At 40.0% G+C, this 25617-nt stretch overlaps 2 protein-coding genes across 3 annotated transcripts in view; one reads left to right on the top strand and one right to left on the bottom strand.

Annotated features, from left to right (window-relative positions):
* The first annotated feature begins 304 nt into the window (after window positions 1–304).
* On the top strand, window positions 305–22634 carry LOC104841656 (neuron-specific protein family member 1). The gene is made up of 4 exons (XM_010583460.1): window positions 305–532; window positions 4041–4157; window positions 15743–15853; window positions 21254–22634. The coding sequence occupies exons 1-4, from the start codon at window positions 404–406 to the stop codon at window positions 21452–21454; spliced, it is 558 nt and encodes a 185-aa protein (XP_010581762.1). The 5' UTR covers window positions 305–403; the 3' UTR covers window positions 21455–22634.
* Window positions 22635–22693: 59 nt separating this feature from the next.
* Window positions 22694–25617, bottom strand: part of STX18 (syntaxin 18) — a 66838-nt gene continuing 63914 nt past the window's right edge. The window contains exon 10 of one of the 2 annotated variants that reach the window (XM_010583459.1): window positions 22694–24417. In XM_010583459.1, the coding sequence (XP_010581761.1) occupies window positions 24322–24417 (96 nt within the window). In that variant the 3' untranslated portion in view covers window positions 22694–24321. The remainder of the gene's footprint in view (window positions 24418–25617) is intronic. The other variant, XM_010583458.1, reaches the window with a different exon arrangement.

Genomic DNA, 25617 nt, shown 5'->3' on the forward strand with positions numbered 1-25617 from the left:
CGGGGCGGGGGCCAGCACCGGAGCCCGCCCGACCCCGCGGGCTGAGGGGCGATGCCGCAGCGGGGCCGCGCGGGACGTCCCCGCTCGGAGCAGGATAACGTGTCGGGGATTTGGGGGCGCTTTGGGGCTTTGCTGGCGTTTCGTGGGGTTTTTTTTTGGTTGTTCGGGGTTTTTTTTGTTTTAACTTTGACGATGAAAGCGCTGGCCATCTTTCTTACCTCCCGAAACGCCAAAATGTAAGCGAGTCACAGCGACCGACGCGTATTTTTTTTTTTTTTTTCTTCTGCCGTAAGATATTTCCCCCGGGGAGTGGGGAAAGGTCTGGTGCATCCCGAGTTTCTGACGTTTTGCATTTCTGTGCCTGTGTGTGTGTGCCAGCAGAACATCCCTCTATCCTGGAAGAATGGTGAAACTGGGGAATAATTTCAGCGAGAAGAGCACAAAGCAGCCCCTTTTGGAGGATGGATTTGACACCATCCCCCTGATCACACCCCTGGATGTCAATCAGCTCCAGTTCCCACCTCCTGATAAGGTACAGTAGGCTTTAGTTTCCACCCTGGAGAATCACACCCAAATCTCAGGCAAACAACAAAAGAATAGGTTAGGTGTAAAGAGCGGCTTGGAAATCTTAAGAAATACGGGGTGTTTTAAGGCATGTTGGTTCCGTCTGGGGAAAAAAATTAACAGCTAAGCTCATGAAAATCCAGTAGTAGTGATTTGCATTAAAAAGCAGTGGGAAGTGTTAGCAAGAAGCATATATAGATTTCAGTGCTGCTGTATGAAATACATAAACATGTAAGCTTCTCTATGCTGTAATGTCATAGCCCTTCCTGTTCTTTATCTTTCTTTTTTGTATCTGGAAGGCACTGTGTATTCTCTGGGAATGACGTGAATTTTCTCCACCCAGAAAAAGCCCCCCTAATGGGGGGGATAAAGCACTGCTTTATTTCTCTGCAAGACTGGCTACAGAGAGAAAGAACTTCCATGTGCCTTCTGTGCTTCAGTAGGAAATTAATGCTAGCCCCAGACAAGCTGAAATAATGAGATGAGAACAGGCAACTGAGTTTTCTCCTGGGCGACTTAAAGGGTTCAAAACCCTCCAAATAGGTGATTCAGATACTCTGTAGCTGGAGGGGAGCGATAGAACATGCTGCTCACAGGTTGGAAGGGAAATGTACGTCCTGGATTCCTCATTACATGGCTTGATTACTAAGGTTTTAATTTTAAGGATTTAGGGAGGTGATATGATAGCCTGTAAATATATTTATTCTCCTCACAATAAAGAATTCAGTTAACTAAGTGTTACTACAGGTAAGGCATACAGTAGTAGGATACTTTTTCAGATATTTCAATATTATGTTTTTTCAGTACCCTGTTTTAGTAGGATACTTACTTGCACATTTCTCACATAGGCATCTGGCAAAAAAGCTTTGCAGTCTTTGGAAAAAAAAATTATCTGGGAAGTGGTCAGTAATATCTTCATGTTGATTTTTATTTTTGGCATTGTGTCTTGCCCGAGCTCAATTCTACTTCTAGATAAACTGGTAGATGTATGTTCCTTATAGGTCAAAAAAATTCACATAATCTTATCTTGGGGTAAAGAATTTTAGCTTGTGATATTTGCCTCGGTAGAGTGTTGCTTGTAGGCAATACAAATAAATTTGTGACCTCCATTTTAATTGCTATCAACATCATTCTGTGTTGTGTGTGGTGACCAGTTGGCAGACATAAATGCAATAAGCCGTAGCAGCTGTTAGAGAGCCTGAGGGTCCATTTTCTGCCCTCGGTTACGTGGGTGTAAATCTTGTAACTGAGGACAAAATTGCACCCTGAGGCTTTAAAACAAGTTAAGTCCTACTGTGTCTGGTAGCCCTGCCAACTGGTGACTGGATATAACTGATTAGCAAGGACCAACGTCCAAAGGAATTTGTTATGTTACTGCACTGCTAAGCAGAAGTCTGAACTAGGGACCTGTACGGTAATAGGTTTAACCTGAGCAGAGCCTCTGTAATGAACCCAGGAGGTTCTGTGCCAGCCTCATTACTCCTACTAGAATGGGGTGGAACTCCTCCCACCTTCACGGCATTTGCCTTGAACGAAAGCAAATGCACAACTAGGCTAGAAGCTTAAATAAAGGAATATTTGATTGGCTTTTCTACTGTTTCCACTGTCTATTTGTATATTAGCTTTCCTTTCCTTTTGCAAACACAGAGGGGGAAAAATTAAAAACGTATTTATTGGTCCTACTGGCTTCTTTTTGTAACTATCTGGTTAGTCATGTCAGTGTGTCTTTACTGGTTGCTACAGACTTAAAGGGAGTAGAGCAACTGATGTGAAAAAAAGAAACAGTATTAAGATTGACACACAGATCAAATTCTGAAGTACGAAGACACTCGTGTAATGAATAGGAGTGCATACTTCATATATCTATGCTTTTTACTCACAAGGCTCCAGCATGGCAGTAAAGCATAACTTCTTGAACAGTAGTGACTACAGTGCTAAGAATTTGAGGATTTTGACAGGTTCTAAATTAAAGGGGTGAACTGATTTAAATTCATATTTAGGTATGTTAAACAAAAGAAGACATTACATAACCAAGCAGATAGAACTGTACGTTCAGTGTCAGCTGAATGTGATTTGAGTTGCCTGAGATTATGCAACATAAAGGGGGGAGGAAGGGAAGTAAAATGTTAAAAAGCATTCCAGGAATCTTCAGGCAGTTTACTTCCATGATGCTGTTGGGCAGTTGTAAAGTTAAATAGCTAATAATTAGTATCTTATTAATTATAGCTGAAAAGAGGTATAGTAGTTTCTAAACCTATGTCCTGCATGTGTATGTGTAATGCTGTAAAAGTGTCTAATAAGCTTTGTGGTACTGAGTCTAGGTACAGTTACACATTCTAGATACCGTTTCAGGGAAGTGAGGAGAGGGGAAACCCAAAGCTTTAATTCCAGTGTCTGGCTACCTGTAAGTGTCACAATCTTAATTTCAGAATAATGTAGCTGCTGTTGATACGATGGGCTGTGCTAAAGATAGAATCTGGTTCTAAAAATCTAAAAGAGTCTAGATATTTATTCTTTGGAACAACAGAGAAAATGGAACAAATCTTAATAGCACTGCCAACACGATAAACTGCACCCTGTCTTAAGAGTGATACATTTGAAAAAGATCCTGAAAAATTGCAGAAGCCAAAAATGAGGCAAATAGGTTAGGTATGTGAAAGTTTTTTACAATTAGAATGCCTAGGAGACCGCTAGAGAGATGACTGATGTAATGAATATTTTAGGAATACAGGTAAGGTGTTAAATTGTGTAGCTTGGGGCAGTAGCTCATAGCAAGGAATAAACTGAAGTTAGAGCCCTAGGTGTTTCAAGAAATCTCATTAACACAAGGGTTTTTGTGCATCTTGCTGCTTGCAGCTGATAATTTAAAAGTTAGATGTTAAAAATAAGAGTGCCAAGAGCTATAGTCTAGCACATAGTGAATAGCAACTAGATGGGTCATTTCTCTTCTTTTAAACTCAAAATCCTGCCACCAAAGAACATGGCTACCGGCAGCAGCATCATCTGCTAAATTTCTGTGGGCACTCTTCAATCGCCGTCTCATCGGTCACCAGTTTGAAATCCTATTAATGGGATCTCCTGAAGCAAATGGAGGTGGCTATTTTCAAACTGTACAAAGCAGGAAGTTTCATGATTTGGATTTGAACTAAGTACATGCTTGCTTAGTATAGCAGCACAGTACCACCACAGCTGAAAAATTTGAATGTTTGTGAAACTGCTGCATAACAAGTCTTCCTGTAGGTCTATCAGAACCACTCTGAGAGATAATTCTGTTGATGATTGCTATGACAGGAAAAATAACTAACAACTTACAGCTTCCAAAGGAGAGTTACACAAAGTGGGGAAAAAAAATATACTGTGCTAGACACGCTTGTAAGCAGGGAAAAGAAGAGTTAATGAATAAATAAGATTCCTGTGGCTGGCTTCAGCTGACGGCTTTTTTATTCTGTTGGGTTTTTTTGTTTTTTTTTTAAAAGGTTGTGGTCAAAACGAAAACAGAATATGAACCTGATCGCAAGAAGGGAAAGTTCCGTACTCCTAAAATAGCTGAATTCACAATCAGCATCACTGAAGGGGTTTCAGAAAGATTCAAGGTAAGCAGTGCTATCTGAAGATGTTCATGACTCAGTTGTGTCCACACAAGTCCCTAAAATCAATTGCTGAATGTAGTCAGAACTAGCTAGAACTGAGTGGCTGTTGTGCGTATAGCTGGGTATGAGAAAAATAAATTCAATGATATAATAGTTCAGTATTTAGCAATTAGAAGCAAAAGCAAATCTTGCAGAATTATTGCTTGTAATCCCTTGCTGGCAGATGAATTCAGAAGGCACTTCTGTCACCATGTGGGTTTCGGAACGTGACTGGCCAGCATGTATGTGGGCTGCACACAGGTAGCTCTTATGGCATGGATAAAGCTCCTGTTAGTGTTGAAGGACAAGAACCACAAGAGTATTTGTTTTCTTTTTGGCTGCTTATTTTTCACTGTGGCCAAACCATTCTCTTAAAAGCACTGTCATAGCTCATTATGTATTTTTTTTAATAGTTAAAATGTATGACTTGGCAGCTCAGGGATGTATACCAGAGCTCTTTGCTATCTGTTTTCCTGGTCTAGTTGTGTTTTACAGCTTGGTGATGACTGTTAGTGGCGGATGGCAGTTCAGCAAGAATCTGACTCAGATTTACTCTTTAGTGTCTGCACCCCTATTGCTCCCTTCAGTAGTCCCAGAGGAAAGCTGAGAGCTTAACTTGTGCAAGGATTGAATTACCTTTCCCCCTTCTCACTGGAGGATAGGTTTTCTTGCTCTGTGTAAGTAAAGCAAAACAGGAAAGTTGGCACTTAGCTCATGCTTTCCTAGCTATTCTCTTAACAAAGGAGGACTACAGCCTTTCAGTGCTGTTAATTTGGCATGTTGCCCAAGGATGCCAAAGCATTTTTAAACAGTAGGCAACCACACTGTTCAGGGCACAAGTACAAATGCATTTGGAAAGCCTAACGTTTAGTAGGAGGGAAAAATACGGAGTTTCAGTAGAGATGTGGATTCTTTTTATATTGCACATTTCTAACCTCTCTTTGTATGATAGGAGTTTTAGGCCACACCCAAAGATTATAGTTCTGTTGTGCCTGACCAGTGCCTCTAAAAGCTGCCCAGGCCCAAGCCTACCTTCAGAATTGTACATACAGCGCTCTGTGGAATTGGAGCATGCTAAACAAAGGGAAGGCTCAAGGAGGCATTAGAGACTGTGCAGACTCTTGCCAGGACAAATGTTTTAAGTGCATGTCACCTGGTGGAGGCTTCAGCCATACAGTGAAGCATGTAGGTTCCCAGTAAGCTGTGTGGGGAACCACCCCAGACAGCTAATAAGAGATGTTATGGGGTGTGGCAGGAATTTACTAAGGAGGTGAGAAACCTAGTTCCAGTTTTTCTGTTCCCTGATTTGGAGCAAGGACATCCCATCCCTCAGGGAAAATGCTACATTCTGACTAATGTTCTTTCTCTTCCTGGCACTATAGTACTAGTCCTTGAGAGTAATCCCCTTCCTCTCTGCTGAGGGTTGTGCACTATATATTGTTGGGTAAGATGCAGATGGACAGCTCAGAACAAGGAGGACTTATGTCTGGCTGTCTTTTGTGCGTGTCCTGGTCACACACTAAGGTGATCTGCAAATGCTTACTACATTGTAGAAGAGAAAGGGCAGAAGGTGTTTAGTCTGAGTACCCTGGTAGGACTTTGGTTCCAAGCAACTGAGCAGAACCTATACCTGAGGAATTTTGCACTTACCCACTAGCTGTAGGGACTAAGGGATTTCATCGCTCGAACTTTAAATGTTAGGTAAGGAAGGGTTTTTAATATCTTAGTCACATCTAAATGTTTGCGCATCCCTTTGTAGATCTGGTTTCTTTCTGTCTTTGTTGGGAGAGCTGAGCAAATGAGACCTCGCTGAACAACAAATAAATAGCTTGTCATGCTGTTGGGTAGTCTTTTCTAATTTGTATAGCTAAACATTTAGAAACCTTAACATTTTTGCGTTGTGTTTTTATATACCTTTGGATGGCATACTTAAATAAAATACCTTTTAGATACTACTTCGTGATGATCACTCTGGGATTAATCTCATACTACAGGGTTGCTAGGTTTTGCTGCTAGGTAACTACTGCATCAGAGAGAGGTTTCAGTATGATTTGGTATCTCTTGGGAATTGCAGGGTGATTCACACGGTGGCTGTAAGTCTAGGCTTCTAAAGAAGAGTGTGGGGGTTGATCAGTTAGGAAAATTGTGGTTTACTTAATTGAAAACAATAGTTTCATGCAGAACATTCAGGTCCTAAAAATGTCCCTTAATCTCTATATAACACTTCTGGAATTGAATTATGCTGCTTGCAACATTTTAAAGAGAACTGACTGGTTCTCCAGCAGGGATGATTGTCATATTCACCACTCCCAGTAGTAAATATTACATGAATAATTGATGAAATTTCATAAATATGTAGATGAAAAGTACTGATTGTGTGAGGTTTTCTCCTGGGTCCTTATTAATTGTGAACCATCATGTTAACTGCTGCTGTTGATTCTGAGAGAGCAAAAGGATATTTGTTTGAAAATTAAATATTTGCTATAATTATGAAATGCATTATTTAACTGGTGGGATATTGACTTTGGCTTGTGTTCATGAAAAAAGCTTCAGATGCCATTTTAATGACTTTAATATTGTACATCACCAATGCATACGCTTGCCACAAGACACAGCCCAAATGTTGTGCTAAAAATAAAAAAAAGTCAGTCATATTTACAAATAATTCACATGTGTATTCTAAGATGTACTCCTTAAATAAGGACAAAGCAGATTGCATTTTTGGGATTCAGCAGTGCAGATCATCTAAAGCTGTTCTTCTTGAGAAATTATACATTATAACAAATGAAGCAACTACAGCATGTGCATATGTCATGTAGATCATTTGGTGGTTTAGCAGCTGGGTGAATAAGAAATTATAAAATGTATTTCTGTATTCAGTCCACATTACCACAGTTATTGCAACAGAACTGAGAATGTTTACAAAGAAAACTGCAAGTATAATTTTCCTGTATGAAGCCACATTCTGAATTCAAATCAGAATCTGTCAGAAGAACGTGAAGACTTACTGATTCTGAGAACCCTGTTGTCTTAATTTAGTTCTATGGCACTAACCACACCAAGGAAGATGTGATTTTTCACTGAAGATTATTTTTCATTGAGAAATAGAAGTCTTGGTTTTGTTCTTTGAACAGCGTAGGCTAATGTGGGGAGTTGGTCCTTCACATCTGGAAAGCAACTTTGAATGTGGCAGATTTTTCTTCTGTAAATTGAACGCTGTACAGAATAACACAACAAAGCTGGAAATGTCATTTCAAAGGAGTCTTATGAATCGGGACATGGGAGGAAGCTATTGCAGGAGAAGATTGATGGTATCAGTTACCCAAGGCCAAACCTTTGCGTCCCCCATTGAGAGAGCAGCATTTTTACAAACTCCAGTTGGATTTTGTTGTGGGATATTTGTTCTAGTGCCCATTGAATTGGGCTACAATTGACAGTTGTGCACAAACGCACCAATTTAAAAAAATGTCTGTTGTATCAAAGCATCAGATTTTTTTCTGTCTTGGGGGAAACCTGAATAAAGAACATTCAGCAGTATTTTGAAAGCAAACACGTTTCCCAATAAATCTCAAGCCCTTAAATAAACGCAAGCTGTGGTATGCCTTCAACCATTTGGTTCTGTTCAAAGGCAATTCAATTCTTCAGACTTCATCCTTGACATCTCTACATACATCTAACTGCAGAGCCAAAGCCTCAAGCTTATTTCTGTGGTAAGACCATATGGTGCAAGCCATGTACTATTAAGTAGCAAGCAGTTATTGAAATGTGCGCATGAGGGTTACGGAAGAGAAATTGAGACTTCCTTTCAAAATCAGTTCTTGCAGTTTTTACCTGGTTATTTTAAGACTGAAAGAATGTATGCAACATATTTAAATATTCCACTTTTGGTCTGTCTTAAAGGGGCATCCCTTACAACATATTTCTGCATCAAGTTTGACCTGTTTTTAGTAATACCAATGATTATTACTGCTGCAAAAATAATCAGAGACAAGGAAAATACTTCTCTCTTTGTTTCTGTGTGATTAGTCTGTGTGTTGAGTAGCTCTTTGCTCCCACTTAAAAAGTCTGCTAGGTGCATGAGATGTCAGCTGATTCCTGTACAGGGTATCACTTCCTTAAGTATATTCTGTGTCTGTCACTTAGTGCTGGAAGAGTGACAGGTACTTACTGCCATGAGTAGTTCTGTTTTCTTCGGTAGAACTACTCACAGGATTAAAGTTGTTCACAAGTATAAGCATTTGGCAGGCTTTGAATTTTTCCGTTATTACTTCAAGCAAGAAAAAGAAAGGAGATTCTTTTTTCAAAATGTAACTGCTATTTTAAAACAATTGATGTAATTAACTGCATGGCAACTGTCATTTTTCCTTTTTTTAAAATGTTTGATAATCCTCTGATACAACATTGACAATCCTCCTGCTAAATTTTTGGCTAAAAGGAATTTTTTTACAGTCAGAGCTGGAAGATTTAGGTAAAGTGGATGCCTAACAGCAGCTCCACTGCTCTAAGTCAGGTTTCCTCTGCCATTGTATCCATTGGAAATCCTTTTCTTGGAGCAGAACCAGTGACACTGGTGACACAGAAGATGTTTTGGGTCTTTCCAGATGTAACAATCAAATAGCCTTTCCTCTTCTGTAGTAACCTTTTCCAGGCTTTCTCCTGGCCTCAGTAATATCTTTTGGGTTTGTATGGGAAGCTAACAAGGTTCTCATCTCAGGGCCACAGGGTTTCTTGAACTGCTTCGTCAGATCTCTGTAGTTAAGAAACTAATACATGGTGCCACGTGATGGAGGATGATGGGAACACTGTCTTGAACAGCTGTGTTAAGCCATGGTGCTAGACTCTCAAGGCCACTGCCTTGTTAACCTGTTTTTGTCTAACAGTATCTCCCTCAGGTTTCATTAATGAACTTCTTTGCAGGCTGGTTCTGTTGTCTTGCACTGTTGCTGTTAATAAGCACTGGGTCTGTAGCTTCTTTTCAGTTACTGTCCTTCATGAACCTTATCTGCCTTTCTTGCTGCTACTCCCAATCATCTCCAGGTGAGCATCCAAGCCAGTTCTCTCTTCCTCTTTGTCATCTCTGTTTGAGAAGGACAGTCTTTTGATTTCTCTTGCTTTTTCTGTACAGTTTACCCCCAAACTATCATCCTCTTTGAGCACAAAGCTTTGATGGGAACGTTCTGGTGAAGAAGTTGAGTTTAATAGATAGATACCAGTCATATAGCTAATGACTGATGTGATGTTAGAAATACTCTTCTGAAATGAGGCACCTCGTTGTATTTTGAGTCACCAGTCATCTTGTATATGTATGTATATTCCCACAGCAAGTATGGGAAATTGTACCAAGTTGTTCTGTATAATATGGATTACTCCTTAAATGAATAAGAGTCAAATGTTGCATGTATAGATGTGAATATTCCTTTTTTCTTTCATGTTGCCATTTACTTCAAACTGAACATTTCTTAATCTTCAAGTGCATTGTTTCAGATGCATTTTTCATGTAAAATTCTAGGACAGGCCCAGGTAATAGCAAGCTATTCAAGAATATAATTTTGGAAAAGCAGGAATGTTAGGGGAACTGGAGGGCTGATTTCAGTGTTCTCTTACGTGCTGGTAGAGAGCATCGTGCAGCTGGAGATGCAGGATTTTAGTGGAGAGAGGTGAAATGGAGGTCACGGCCATTTGCAGGGAAGTCAGTGTGATGTTTTATGAATTTTAGTCTGTAGGATGTAGCCAGACACAATCTATTGTAATTACAGTCTGCCTGCCTAAAATTCTCTTGTAGTTTAAATTGGATAGCAATAATCTTAATTTCCTGTCCTAAATGTTGTACAGAGTTGCTGTATTTCATCCCAGAGGGCTTTGCATTTCACTGGTGAGCAAAGCATAAATTGGTTGTAAATCACTTCATATGAAAGGTGCTCTATAAATGTATGTCTTCACTCTTTTTGTTTGGTGCTAGCACCAAGTCTGTGTGTAGCACTTTACAGACGAATCAAAAATTAAAGTTGTGTACCCAAGAGGCTGCAGTTGAAACAGATAATGCATAGATGTAGAGCAGAGATGAGATGTGATCGAGTGGCAGTGATTGAGCAGTGAAAATTACTGCATGTCTTGTTAGTTCCGCTTTAGTTCCACTTCTTGTAATAACAGGAATGCTCCTAGGTCGGTTTGTGTGCCGAAAGGTGCACGACAGAGGGAGAAGCGTGAAGGAAGGCAGTGCAAAGCAGCACAGTAAGAGTGGGTTAACGAAAGAATTTCAGGCAAGAGGAGGAGGCATGACAAGGAAAGTTGAGGTGAAGGCAGAGGAAAACCAGATGGCATCCAGGCATTATTTGTTCAGTGGGACACAGGCAGAATGGAAGGAGATAGAGGTAAGAGGAGCAAAAGGGGATGGAGAGAGAGAGGTAAGAGGAGCAAAAGGGGCAGACTTGTGCATGCCTTGAAACATGGCTTGTAATTTGTTCAGAAAGGGACAGGAGTCAGGAAGGGGTGTGAAGAGAAGCAGCCACAGTTGGTGCAATTGAGGAATTTTGCTGTAATATTTGGGCTTGATTAAAAAGGGAGCACAGTAAATGTTAGCAAAGTGAGAAAGGAGGAGACTACAGTAGCCAGGCAGAGAAAATACAGCTTGCAGTTTTTTGCAGCTGTAGCACGGACTGATTGGGAAGATCTGGCAGATCTTGATGGTAAGGCCTTATCACAAGCGGTTTACATGTTAGTGTAGTTGTCAGATCTAGTGAGTTTCATTTGTTCAGCTAAATGCTTACAGAGTCTGAAGACAGGGTTTTTTTTTTCTGTGGGTACACTTAGTTCATTCATTAGTCATCTCTCATTTCGATTACTGTAATGGCTTCTGGCTAGACATTGTCCTTCTTCTGCTCTTCACTTACAATCTATTAAAAAATCTGCCACATACATAGTATCTTGTCATCTTTTCTGTTCACCTAGTTTTGCTGCCAGATCCCCTTAAAACCAACTTTAAAGTACACTCTCAAGATGAAAACAAAACCACACTTTGAGTTCCTAGTTAAAAGAAACGGTTGGTTGTGCCATGTTGTAGTTATTTCATAAAAAGTATTTTAAAAGCCCATCACTCGTGTGGTGTGACAGTCACCTTGGAGTTCTGCAGGATGTACATGGCAGTGAATGATCATAGTAATTCAAAAGACTTCTGCTGCCACTGTGTGGGGTCCTACACTCAGCCAGCTGGCTACCGCAAAGAGAAGAGATTCAAGATTTCCTTCCAGAAGAGAGGGAGTGGTGCTTGCGCATGGATTGCATCCTCCTGTACCTTGAACAGGGGAAGAGGGAAAGTTGCTGCTAGTGCCTCGGTAGGAAGAAGAGAATAACTTCCCTTTAGTTTATAGTGAGTGTGCAAAGTTGCTCTGGGAGGAAGCAATAAAACGAGAGCTTTGGTAGTGCTTGTGTTCTAAAGAGCAGCTTGTCGCCTCCCCTCTTTCCATGTTTTTATTTCTGAAAGGCATCTGGGAGAGGAGGGCTCAGAAGGTGAGGCAGAGAGGTAGGGTTGCACAGTGTTACTCATGGGGGAGAGAAGCTGACTGCCTCAGGTTCAGAAGTGAACCTGGGGATCTGAGAATTGTGGACCATCAGTGGTGGGTTATTATGAGGGTGAAGGAAAATGGCTATTAGAAGGAAGAGAATGATTTTCAGCTTATAAAGGAGAAGTGGATTGGATTAACAGGTGATTGCTATCACCTTGGAATCCAGTGATGGGTTTCTTTCTATCTGTGTCATTTGCATGTGTGACTGTCCTTTACTTAAATAGAAGTTACTCGTATCCTGAAGGATGGTAAGAGAAGGGAGCTTCTCTCCTAATAGGAAGGAGACAAGAGCTTACTTGATTAGGGATTTGCAAATGGAGTGTGATTGCGAACTATTGGAGATAATGAGAGTAAAAATTTACATGTTAATACCAAAATTAATAAAATTAGGAAATACAGTGAGAGAGAAAGATTCAGTGAGAATTATGAACCAGGAGCCCTGAGAGCTCTTCCCAGGGGCGTACTGTGTGGCAACGGAAGAACCATGCTGGATTGACTTGTACAAGCAGTGAGAACTCACAGCTCCATGTAGGTCCCTGAAACAGGTAAATGCTCCATGTCTCAGCAAGTCAGCCCTGAGACTGTGGCTCTGCAACTTGCCAGGCTCCAGCAATCCACGCAACACTGGGCTTTTGACCTCTTTCAAAAAACATAATTACTTTCCAAAACAGTTTCAGAGCCTTGGAGAGTGATCCTGCAGTGACTGTGGAAATACAGATCTTTTTCTATTGTCTAATATTTGGTCTGAACTACAAAATAGCTTGTTAGCTTTACAATATGTTCGTGAGGCTTCATCTGTATGTCAAAATGGTTATAACTGGGAAATAATGTTACAAGTCTACTATTCCCTGCTAGTAGGATGGCCAGGGAATATGGTTAAAATGCTTTGAGATTTGAGAGTATTTTTCAAAGCATTTTAAACTGTTTACTCTTATCTGTGGAGGACACAAACGTGAGCCGAATCGATAGGTACCATAGCAATAGTTCTGCTTGGTGTCCGTCTCCCATGTCACAGGCCTGTGCTCCTAGAGAGAGCAGCCTTTGTCGAAGGCTGTGTGGAATATATCTTGTAGGGCATGGGCAGCCTCAGCAATAATCCCATCCGGATTTTATCTTTTCTATCCTCACTTTCTAGTCTCTCTTTTGCCTTTCTGCTCTAAGGGAAAGAGCAGTGACTGGCAGAGCAAAAGGAACAGTGTAACATATGCTTTGAGTCAGTGGGAAGTGAATGACCCAAAACCTGCAACTTGGGCCAGGCCACGTGTGTGCTGTAGAGGTGCTGGGCTGGATGAGGAGTGCTTCCTCCTTTCTGGTTCCTCATCTTGCCATGCTGCCCAGCAGCAGCTGGAGCTCGGTGGGGAGAGGCGGCCTTGGGCCCGTGGCCCCACAGGCAGACAGGGCTGCGGACTTGTGCTGGGGCGCCTTGGCCTGGTGGGGCAGGTGTACCCCGGGCATCTGCATTGGGGTACAGCGTGACACAGGCAGGGTGCGGGACCTGGAGATACCAGCAAGGCATTAGAGAGGTCGGACAAGGAGCCCCAAGTGGGAACTGCAAGCTTAGGGGAGAAAGGTCAGTTTTTCTAGAACCTGGAGTGCAAGGAGAATTTTGGGGGGAGAACAGAGAATAAGGCTCGTTACAGTTTTGGGGAGGGGAAGACACTGGAAGATGGGATGCAGGGTTTGGGCCAAGCTGGAGTGTGAAGGGCCTTGTACATGTGTGTGGGTGAGATAGCTGAGGAAACACAGGAAGAAACCTGTGAAGAAACCCAACCAACCACAGAAAAAAAAAAAGGGAGAGGCCCGATTAAAAACATACGAGAAGGGCTGAGGTAGGGCGTAGTTTGGCCAGGAATGGGGGGAGCAGGGGTTACGTTGTTCATTACTAAACTGGGCCACAGAGGATGACCAGAAAAGAAAATGCACTTTATCTCTTGGATTCGTGCAGGACATACTGAGACATGGGACATGTTGAGCAGAAAACATGAGGTTGGCAAGACAGAGTGATCTATCCATGTTCACCTTTGTGTATGCAAATGAGTAATAAACTTGCGGAAAGAGTAGCTGGATTTAAAATTTATGTCAGTGTGAGGTTTTCCAAGGGTGATTAAGAATACGTTTGGGTTGTTTTTTGGTTTTTGTTTCTGATAATTTTTTTTTGTAATCCAGTGACTGTTCTGAGAAACTGAAGATGTTGCTGTTAACCAGGAAGGTCCTTTGCTCCATGTCTTATTTTGATTGGCATTGTTACATTAATATCTGTATTTTTTCTGCTAAATTACTTTCTGATCTGCAGTTCTCTCTGCCTCTCCTCCAGCCCTCCTTTTTTTTTTTTTCTTATTTTCTGTCTTAACAAAAATCCTGATAAAATCCTTGGCTTCAGCAGCACATGATACTCCCCAGCCTTGTTTCAGCTAGGAAATCAGCACTCACTGTTGTCTGCCCATGGTGAAGTTTGCTTCCCCAGCATAAGAAGTCCCTAAAAGTTCATCTCAGTCCTTCAGTATGCTAGTCCCACTGCCACACGCAGTTTGCAGTGTTGCAAATCCTATTAGTTCTGGGGTTTATCATAAAGGGAGTGTGTGGTGGGTTTTTTTACCAAGAGGCAAAGCTACAATTTTTTTTATTGCTTTCTCAAATACCAGATTATTCTTGTTTGCATAATTGACCCTGATGTGCCAAAGTTCTCTTTTTAGGAGGTGTATAGCTAGCTTACTCATTTTTCTTTAAAATTTAGATCATATTAGACTTTAATTAATTAATCACATAATCTTGTTTGTTTCTGTTTATTACTGTTTCTTATGCCGTAGCACATCCTGGCTTCTTTCTAACTTGACAAAAATAAAAAAAAGCTCAACCACTCTTACTCTGTAATCTCCTTGAGCTACTCATTTGTCTATCAGTAGAAGCTTTAGAATAATAAAAACACACATCAGGGACACTATCCCACGTATTGAATGCTATTTGCTCACACCTTCCACAAAAACGGGTCTGAATTAGGGAGCTTTGCAGCATAACTGCAAAGCCAAAATCTTGTGCTTTCTCTTGTCAGTGGGTGAGGTAATTCTAGAGGTAGTTCTGTCTCTCATCTCACCTAAAAGGCTGCCAGTCTCCAGCTGCTTGGAATTTTTTCCTGGGAAAGGTTAGCTTGATACTAACACTGATTTCAGATTCAACTTAAGGTGTGTCTTGGATTTTCCTCCAGCCCAAATTCAGGACCAGGGAGGTAAAAAGTCAGTGCCATGTAATGCAGTCTGTAAAGGCTTCCCTGTGAGCACTGTGGAAAGAGTTGCAACAGAACTTCTCAAGGCTAGCCCTATGTTGAACATGGTGTATTCCCTTATGGATCTGGCAGTGAACTACTTCTGTACAGTCTCTGTGTGATGAAGACGGACTGTTTCAACCTATAAATTAAGGAGCATTGAGCAACCAAGCATGCAGACTACTGGTGTAACTATCCATACATGCATATAGCAGGTGTAACAAACTCTCATCCTAACAAGAGAGGGCAGACATCACTTTCTCCTTACCCTGCTAGTCACCTTTGTATTATCTGGATGACACCTGTGCTAACTTACTGTCACCTGACTCCATTCTTGGACAGGCGCAGGGAAAACAAACATGCATACCAGCTGACATAAACTAGACTTACACTTACATCATCCAAATACTGAAAAAGCAGCAGACCCACACTACCTCGACGTGTCCTTTGGCCTCGTGTGCGCTGAACAGAAATGCAACCAAAAAAGCCTTGCAGTACAGAGGCAATGGGCCACTGACCAGATACCCACTTACTTCTTTGAGAAGGGGGAGGTAGAAGCACTTAATGAGCTGCTTCCCTGTTCTCCCTCAATAATTAAGAATCTGTTTTTATCCTTTGCTTGATTTTACTGTTAACTGCATTGATAGCTGGCTTCTGCCTATAGTAACAAACAGCAATATAATAAGTAGTGCATTACTAACATAAGCATGTTTTGTTTTTCTTCACAGGTAACTGTGCTGGTCCTTTTTGCCCTTGCATTCTTAACATGTGTTGTATTTCTGGTAGTCTACAAGGTTTACAAGTATGATCATACCTGTCCAGAAGGATTTGTTTTCAAGGTAAATTGTGTACACATTCTAGAAAAATGGGAGAGTATGTAATATTCTCTGTGGTATTTTCTGCATAACCTTGGTTAAGTCATGCTGTATTGCATAGAAGTTTGTTTTCATCCGTTAGTGTGCTTCCTGCTGCGTTTCTTTCTGCTTAATTTATAATTGAGGTTGTACTATTGCACAGTTTCCATAATGTTATTTTGCTAATGCTTTAAACACTGAAAATATAGCAAAAGACCCAACACCAGCGTCCTTCAAACCTACTTTATCTGCAGTTGTCTGGACAAAGCCCTCATTTATTGGATCGTATGGTTTAGTCTTGCATGTTCCTCCAAGTTCATGTGTCTTAAGAAAGAAGAGAATGATAAAACCTGGAGGAAAAAAAAATTACTCTGGAATATGCGTCAAAAACAGTAGAATGATGTTCTCATTAAGAGTAGGAGAGTTACCTTAGGGTTATTTTTGTAGAAAGAACTTCTTGTTCTAGAACAGTGACCTCTGAGCCCTACTGCCACAGGCCAAAAGTGATGCCAAAAAAGGGAAAACAACATTTACTGGAAAAAATCCTGGTGCTAACTGAAAGGGAGTCTGGGGCTCACTTCATTTGTGTGAGATAGTAGTGCTGGCTCCTCAGCTATGACCTGGGCTGAAAGTCAGAAAGGTAACATTGATTTCTCAGTTGTAAATTTAGCAGGGTTGAATTTGGCTGTAATTAGATAAGAAAAGTAACAGTGATGATGGCATTCTTCCCTCTAATTTTTTAAGAATATTTAGTTATGTAATGAATCAAATGGGTACCTAGTATGATCTTCAAAAGGATTAAAGAAGGAATGGCTGCCTCAGCACTCCTTGATGATCCTGTTCAGGACTTTTGATTCTGTCACTTCAGGCGCATAAGTATCTTACAAGAATCTAGTCCAATGTTATAATCAGTGATGCCCTGCTGGATTACCTTAGCTCCAAGCATTCAGTATTAGGTTAGTGCTTTTCCTTGGTTCAAGGGCAAAAGATCCTGTGGTTAGAATATTCGGCTGTAGCTTAGGAGATCCAGCTTTTGGCTCTGCTGTTGGTTTTTTGTGTTGTCTCAGACAAGCACTGAAATCCTGCTGTGCTCATGTCTCATGGGACGATAGCCTTTCTTTTTCTTTAAGCTTTCGCTTGGCTTTGAGCAATTTGGGATATGAACTGTACATCCCTACCGAGCCTATCTTGATGTGATCCTGACTTGACAGGAATGGCCAGTTATGTGCTCCTGTCATAAGTCTATTAACAGTCTGCTGCTTCTGCTTCCTTTCATACCATGTTGTCCTCTGCTTTGAGTTGCAGCCTTATGGCTTCTTTTGTTCTTTCTTCCTAGTGTCGCAAACATTGAAGGGGAGAACAGTTTCTTAGCTATATTTCAGTTACACTGTGAACAGAATCTGCTTGGGTTTCTCTCCTTAGGGCCCTGTGTTTGAAACAGAAGTCACACAGAACATCCTATAGCTTATGGTTTGTTTTTAAGGTGCAGCACATACACAGGGCTGTGCTACTATTACTCTCTCCCAGTGTTGGGTTTTGTGGAAGCTGTTTCCTAGCTGCTTGATGGCATAAAGCCAGGAGACATAGCATCTTTGGTCATGTAACTCTTGAGAGTGTTACAGGATAAACATGTTGGCAAATGACACAAGGCCTGAAACTAGCAGTGTTGACATGAATTTGTATTTGTTGTCTTTGCATCTTTTTTGGGGAGAGTTCATAATACATAATGGGATAGCTTGGCACAGATGTCCTAAGAGAGATGAAGAAGTCTGTCACCTTGCGACCAATGTCTCTCTGAACTGGCTTCGTGCTTCAGGTGAACTCAACAGCATTCTCTGGCCTGGATGTCCTCTGGCTTTGGATGCTGATGTGATTTTTCTGGATAAGGGCAAAGGTGTCCCCTGCCTCAGGAAGCCTGGTACCATGGGAATCTCTGCATAAAGGCTGAGCTACCACAGCTGTGAGTCAGACTCACTCTTCTCTGCTTTGATGCTCTCATACATGGAGCGGTTCCAAAGGTTTCAGTGTTTTCAGCCTTACTGCTGTCCTACACATCCACGGCTTGAAGGTGTGCTTAAAAAGGTGCTTATTTTCCTTTGTATAGCAATCTTAAACTGCTCGAGCCTCAATTTTGTGCTTGCTCAAGCTTTCTGACACAGCCCTAATACTGCTGTTGTGTAGATCACTCCTCTGAAGCACCCTTTACTGGCTGTTGGTGAGACTCACCAGAGTTTTTCTCAAAGACCTGAGTGCACTTGGATCCTGGAGGAATTTCTCCAGGGCTTCAGTATGCTGTATGCTCCATACTGCATCTGTTACCCTTTAGCTTTCGTTGCCAAGGCACCTGCATTCTGTCAGACTCATGGACAGTACAACAAAGTAATTTCAATGCATTACAGACAACACCATCATCTATTGAGTTTGGAACTACTGACCCAGCAAAGTTAATGTGACAGAAGATACTATTTATAAGTGAATACCACTGGGGTCTTTATGTCAAGGGAACAAAGGAGTCATCTTAATACAGCCAGATACAGACTGGCAACCAGGATTTTCTCTGGCATCAAAGGCCTTAACCCATAATCAATTTCTGAAATAGAAGGGTTGTGAAAGAAACAAGAGACTAGCAACTCACTCTGGAGCATCCCAGTGTCTCCTCATGGCCTTCCTTATTACTTCTCTCACCTGGGAACCACGGAAACAAATAAAAAGGACAGAGAGGAATGTTCTGCATAAGCTGAAGGTCTCAGGCAAGTGGCAGGGTGAGAATCGGCACCAGTTCCCATCGCTCAGTCACTCCTGAGTGCTGCATGGCTTGCCTTGATTAAGAGCTAAGGAAAGGGGGGCTGTCCTTGGGCAGTACACAAGGAACAATGAGTAATAGGGGAAGTTTTTCCTGTCTTTTCTAGAAGCATGAAATCCTGGGAGCAAAAATGCAGTCAAGATGGAAACTCTGCTATGTGTTTCTTTAGGCTCTTGTCAGATGTTGTGTGTGTTTGTAACTACAAAAAATAACATTACTGAGTCATTTTGCCTGTTACAAAGCAAATTGCTTCTAAAAGCAACACAAGATTCTGTGGTGGTTTTTTTAGACTGGCAGTAATCTTGGCTTGTCTTCAGTGCTAATAATTATATTTGCTTCAATTTCCTTGGCAGATTTCATTAGATCAATGGATTGTGTTCCTTCCCCCATTTTAAATATTTAGAATTGTGACTACATCCCATGACTAGGTGAAATAATCACTAGAAAAATGTCTGTGTCTATGTACTTAGTCATTTTATCACATCAGAAGTAGTGTCAGTTAGCCCAGATAAAGCATGGACGATACTTCTAGAAGACGGCATGGTTGTTGTAGGTGAACATGCGTATCAAATAGCTGTATTCCAGATTCCTGGACTATTATTTTTTTTAAAAATCTATGTCCCAGGCTTGCAGCTGGCATATACAATGATTATGACCATGGGGAAACCTCTGTTGACTTAAACAGTGCTGAATAGGCACAAGTGTCTTCTTAGCCGGGGTTAAATCCCATCTGATTTCTAGTGCTACTTCAAACAAAACTGTGAGGGAAGATTTGCCCTGGTTGTTACGTTAACAAAAGGTAACAAATAAACTGAACCTGGGTGGATGTGGTAACTTTAAGCACTATTGCAAGTCTGACACACATCGAGGCTTCTGTCACACAAGCAGGTTAGAGCTGATGAGGTGTTAGCTCCGTGGGAGGACTGTTAGTCTTGTGACAGCGACTGTTCTTTTCAGCAGTCAAATTTGCCACAGGGTTGTATTCTCTGGGGGCAGGCAGGTTCATAAGACTACCTGTAGGCCTGTTGTTTTGGCAAGTCTTGCTTTTTTCTTTCATACCTTTTGATGCTTTTTTTCAGTCTAACATTTTTAGGATGCAAAATTTATATTCGGCCAAGACTGTCTGCTGGATCTTTCCCCCAGTCATTTTGAGCTTTATGATTTAAACCATTTGAAACTGTTGTTAGTGGTGCTTATTTATGCCACTTTTGGTTGTTTGGGTTTTTTTGTTGGTTTTTTTTTTTTTTGGTCTAACAAGGACAAGAGTCAACCCAAAAGTAAATGTGGACACATTTAAGATAAGATAGATACCATCTGGTCCTAAAAACCATGACATTTTTGCATGTGTTTTTGTGCTCAGAAATTTCCAATATTAAAGTTTCATTTGCTAAGTTCTATGAGAACAGTAACAGTTCAAAGTTGCTGTGCTGTAGTATTATAAATGTTGGTCTTGCGGTGCTGGAAGCAGGAAGACCGAACAGCCTGTTTCTTTTTACAATAGTCAGAGTAGAAATTATTATTTTTCCTCAAGCTGCAGCTACTTATAGCTTGTATTTTAGAGGGTCAATTTAGTTGCGCAGATGACTACCCCAGCAGTCTGAGGTATCAGGCAAGACTGTCTGGACTGGCAGAGATGGCAGAGGACCTGCGGAGAGACCCATGACCTTCTGAAGCAAAACCTGGGGGGGGGTCACAGGATATGTCTAAGTCAATTTTTTCCTTCAGTGCAACTAGCTGCTTCGTTGACTGTTACTGCATCATCACTGGAACGGTTGCTAGAGGATAACTGCTGACTAATGCACTGCACGTGCACATTCACTTTGGTTTTTAAGATGACAGCAAAGTTTGGATCCTCCTTAGTATTTAACTCTCTAAATCAGGTATTTCACTTTCAAAAGCTCTGAGCATCTAGCAGTTTCTATGTTGTGCTCTTACACTTCTAGGAGATTAAATAATGTAGTCCCACAGCTAAAGATAGCTTTTTAAAAGCCTGCTGTTGGCTACATCTTTCTGACAACCAAGACTGAAGTATTTTCTGTGTGTGTACACACTTGCACATAAGCTTGGCCACCCACAATGTGTTCCCTGTATGACTTGTTTACTGGGCTGTAAAACTGTTCATACCTTGGCACCGATATATCTGTATTAATTTCTGTCCCTCAGACTGAAACCACAGTATTAAAGTGCCTGAAGCTAATCTAACAGTGGGATGCAGACATCTGTAATTGTAGACCAAACATTTGGAACTAGGTGGGGAGGAAAAAACAGCAAAATATGGCTGGAACTAGAGACTGAGTCCTTTTTTAAAAATAATTTCAGGCAATCATGTTTCTGTATGTTAATTACTCTGGCATATAAACCCAGATTGGGCTTCCTGGCAAATGCAGGAGTAGTTTAAGGATTGCAGGGAAGAACATTTTGAACACAGTAGGACAACACTGTAGTTAATTGCTGTATGTTGCATCTTAACTCACAGAAATTGAATGTTGGCTTAGACTAAAAGGAAAAGAAAAAAAACCCTAACCTACTTTCGGTGTGTATGGGGCTGTATCTGTAATCTAAGTGATGGATTTTCTTTTCAGAATAATCAATGCATTCCAGCTGGGTTGGAAAACTACTACTCCGAGCAAGACTCCAGTGCTCGAGGGAAATTTTACACAGTCATAAACCACTACAATCTGGCCAAACAAACCATCACGCGCTCAGTGTCCCCATGGATGACAGTACTGTCAGAAGAGAAACTATCTGAACAGGAGACTGAAGCCGCTGAGAAATCAGCTTAGTATGATAAGCTAATTATTAACACTATGTCATTTGAAGGTAACTAAGGGACTTTAAGGAACTTTTCATTAAATATAATTATGGATAATTTAGAGGTTACTCATGTTTATGGTGCAATTGCTTCTGTTTGCTGATACTGCTTTGCAAAAAAACCAAAAAAACTTGCTGCAGAACATTCATGGGCATAAAACAAGGTGCATATCAGCATTGCTTTAGAGCTTGGACACCATTTTCAATGTTAAAAAAAAAAATCCAATGTTAGATATGTTCTTGCAGTTTATTGGATACTGACAGATTTCTTCACTGGATTTTTGGGGCTTGGACCTTAGATAAATCATGTGTTCTGTTGTCTGAACTGATACTTTATTTATTAATTATTTTAATTCTTTGTCATTTTGCAAACTGAAACACCCCAGCCATAACTAGAGTGATCTCTTGTTCAGCTGAAAGCTATATTAAATATTTAGTTTTGGCTCAAGCAAGAACGATAGCGTTGATGTCAAGGGCATAATGTAATGACTTGTATGGAGAAAGAAACTGTCAGGTAGCATTTTTCTTACATTTTCTTTACTGTTGTTTATTTGTAAGTGATAATGAAGTTCTCTGCAACAAGGCATGCTCAATGTTTTATTATTGCTGTCAACAGGATTTAACTGCATTTCCACTGTGGCTTTAGCATCTTGGTAAGGATGTGCACTGAAACACAAACTAGATAGACATTATGGAAAAACACAGACAGTTTTAGTGATTGATGTTGAGGAAAGTGTAAAAAATATACAGTTCAGGATGTTCTAATGAGAAATGACATCTTTTGATCATACTTGAGGCAGAAAGCCTATTCATAGTAGATGTAGTCCATTATGTAATCTGATGGATACAACTGAGGGAGTAATATGTCTAAATTTTCTCTTTCATTACATTAACATTTTCCTTTTTTATTAATTAGAGCTTTCAGTTTATGTATGGTTTGCAGTTTGATACTTTTTAAAACACAGAGCATCACAAGTGAAACAATAGCATATTAGATAACACAGCTGGCTGTTTCAAAGCTACATGTGAACCAGAGTGAAGAGTAGAACTGTTTAGGTATGGCTTGGGAGGGGAAAACACGTAGGAGAACATAGTATTGTGGATGCACGTTAAAAGTTCCATTGTAATTACAAACTTATCTATTCTTTGTGTGAAACCATGTTTTCATTTTTATTATAAATCTTAAATATATATTACAAAAAAGACATTAATTTAACAGACAAAGTAAGTGTGTGAAACATCTGGGCAAGCAAGTCACATTTTTGTTCATGTAACTTGAATGGGACAAGGTGTGGTGGACATGTCAAAAGTTGCTTTTTTTTTTTTTTTGGTAGAGACTATACAAAAGTGAAGGGCAAACATTGGTATGGGCTGTTTCTGAAGATCGGTAGTAGAACAAAAATGTTGAGCTCTACTTTTATTTTTCTCCAGTAGAACTGCTTTATCAACAACCTTTTTTACCAATACAGTAAAAATAACCATTATAAGTTAATTCTCTAGGTTTGATATGAAATGTGCATTACACAGTATATCTGTAAAAGGCTTTTTATTAAGTCATTATGGTATGTGGAATGCATAAAAAGCAATAAATTATGTGCCAAATTTTTCTTTGCATTTAAAAATTTCAAGCTTAAGATACTCAAGACATACCATGTTTGCATTTTCTAATAGGCATATGCTTCAGTGAGTGTCATTAATTCACATGTAACTTTTGACATTTTCACTCTCTGCAAAGTAAAGAATGAGGATGATGCTGCTTGTTGCATATAATGTATAGAAATGTACATTTCAGAAGAGAGATAGCAAAACACACATTTCATATCAACATATTTACACAGGACATTCAGATTTTACAAGATGGAAAGATCTGTTCCCCAAGACTGTCCTACATAGAAGTGATTCATGATACATCTCCTCCCCTTAAATTTAGGACAATAAAAATGTTAATGCACAAGTAAATACTGATGAGAAAACTTATTTCTCTCTCTCTCATAACAATAAACATTAAAAAATACTAAGCTTTACAATCTAGGAAAAACAGATTGCTTATGCTTCTTGAAGTCAAAACCATTTTTTCTTCCAATTTAACAGGAGGGGGTTTATTGATTCTTATCTACAGTTGGTTTTGAGACCTTTTTTAGTTAACAAATTGCTCCCAATTTTAGTACTTTGAAGAGTTTAGCTTAAATATTGTCTATCCTTTGGCCTTGTTCCAACATCCCAGAACATCTGTTTCACTGCAGAATCTGTTTGTGTTGTATTCTCTCTTTTCACCTAGAAGTAAAGCTCTCTAGCTGATTTATTATTATTACTATTAAATCAACCTGATCTCTGACTCGAGTAGTTCCAAAGGATTAGAAGTAGAGGTCATACATGTGCAAAGTGATCACTATGTACTGAAGTGGTATGATTAAATAAAAGCCTGAGAGAGTGTAGATGCTTTTGCACAGGAACAGTTTTCTCTTGATCTGGTCTGCACACTGGGAGCTGGACTTTAAACATGACAGATGTGTGGGTGACTATGATAAAACCATTATCGTTTTTTTTCTTCTGTTAGCTCTGCTCCAGCTTGTAGCTTTCTTAGTAGCTCTTTCAAAGGTTTCTATGTTATTTGCAGGATTAAGTGTGGGTTTATGCTCGATAAAGGGATTTAAAATGAATCCTATCTGCTCCCTCTGCACTAATGGATATATACACATGCTTATTTACTGGAAAACATTTCCATCATAGCAGTATGAAAAAAATGCATAAAAGACACAGGTATGCCATATATACCCTGCTCCATTGAAAAAAATGTCAAAAAGTTTTACAAACAAAGCATGTAGACAATATTATATTTTTAATTATCATACCAGTCCAGGAAAAGCAAGGAAAATGAACACATCACAAGGAAGAATAGGATCCATACTCTAAATCCAGCATTGTTTTTGATGGCCTGTGAGGAAAAAGTTATCGCCATTACCATCACCAGTAAACATACAGTAGAATTTCAACAGTGGCAACCCAGGATGACTGTTGGTGGATTCACTCCTCCCTCCCACAAGAGAGAGCAAAACTTGCCATTAATTTCAAGTGAATAAAAGTAAGGTTGGCTACACCTCTTTAGATTTGTCATACTTCTCTTTCTCTCAAAATCTTAAAATTGGTCATTAAAAAAACCCAAAACGAACACACACAACAAAAAAATGCCAAGATCCCACATAATGGAAATACACTTAAAACATGAAGAACTACATCAAAACATACATGCATAAAGGTTAGTTTTAAGTTCCAAAAGTGAAATTCTGTGATAAGAAATAATCAGGCCTTCATCATTCTAATAAACCTCTTCTGACTACAAACGACCCCCCCCAAAACCTGACAACTAGTTTTGGAAGTTGCTTTAGCACTGTCATTCAGTTATTTCAGTCTCAGAGCAAGCAGAGCAAGGAACAAGAACAGGAAGTATTTTTCTTGGATTCTCCTTCCCAAAACTGAGACTGGCATATAGCAAGGGACCTGTTTTTCTCTCTCATTTTTCAGATTTATACATGGAATAGACTTTTTAATGCAATACAAACATTAATGTGAGTGACAAAGTTTTGTATTTGTCACCTTTCTCTACTGTTTCTCAGTGTAGTTTAGGAAACTTAGTTTTACCTACAAATGTGAAAATTGTGGCAAAAATAACATCAGTTCATGCATGTTTGATGCACTTTTCAGAAGAGCTGAGCAGAAGGTAACTCAGGGGTGAGCTACATACTCTGTATGCTTTCAGGAGGGAGAAAAAAAAAAACAAACAAAAAAAACCTGAGCCATTTACTCAGTAGCCTAATTTAGGAACTCTCTTTTTATTGAAATCTCAGGTCCTGAAAGAAAACATAATTTCATTCTAATTAGTAAGACAATGGGATAGATTTGTTTACTAGGAGCATGTGAGATGCATTCAGTATGGTAAAGAGAGTCTTCTGCTAACACTCAGCATTTAACTCTAGTTCCAACAATTTCAGCACTGTCTTTCATTCATAGTCTGCAATTTCTCCCCCTCTTCATTTTTTTTAACCAAACTTCACAGGTGCTTAAATGCATGCCAGGTGACCTTCATGTTTAAAACGCAGGTGAGGCCAAGTAGATTTCTGCAGACTTGTATAGCTAT

Source organism: Haliaeetus leucocephalus, unplaced genomic scaffold (genome assembly GCF_000737465.1).
Source record: "Haliaeetus leucocephalus isolate CR32 unplaced genomic scaffold, Haliaeetus_leucocephalus-4.0 Scaffold906, whole genome shotgun sequence".
NCBI lineage: Eukaryota > Metazoa > Chordata > Aves > Accipitriformes > Accipitridae > Haliaeetus > Haliaeetus leucocephalus.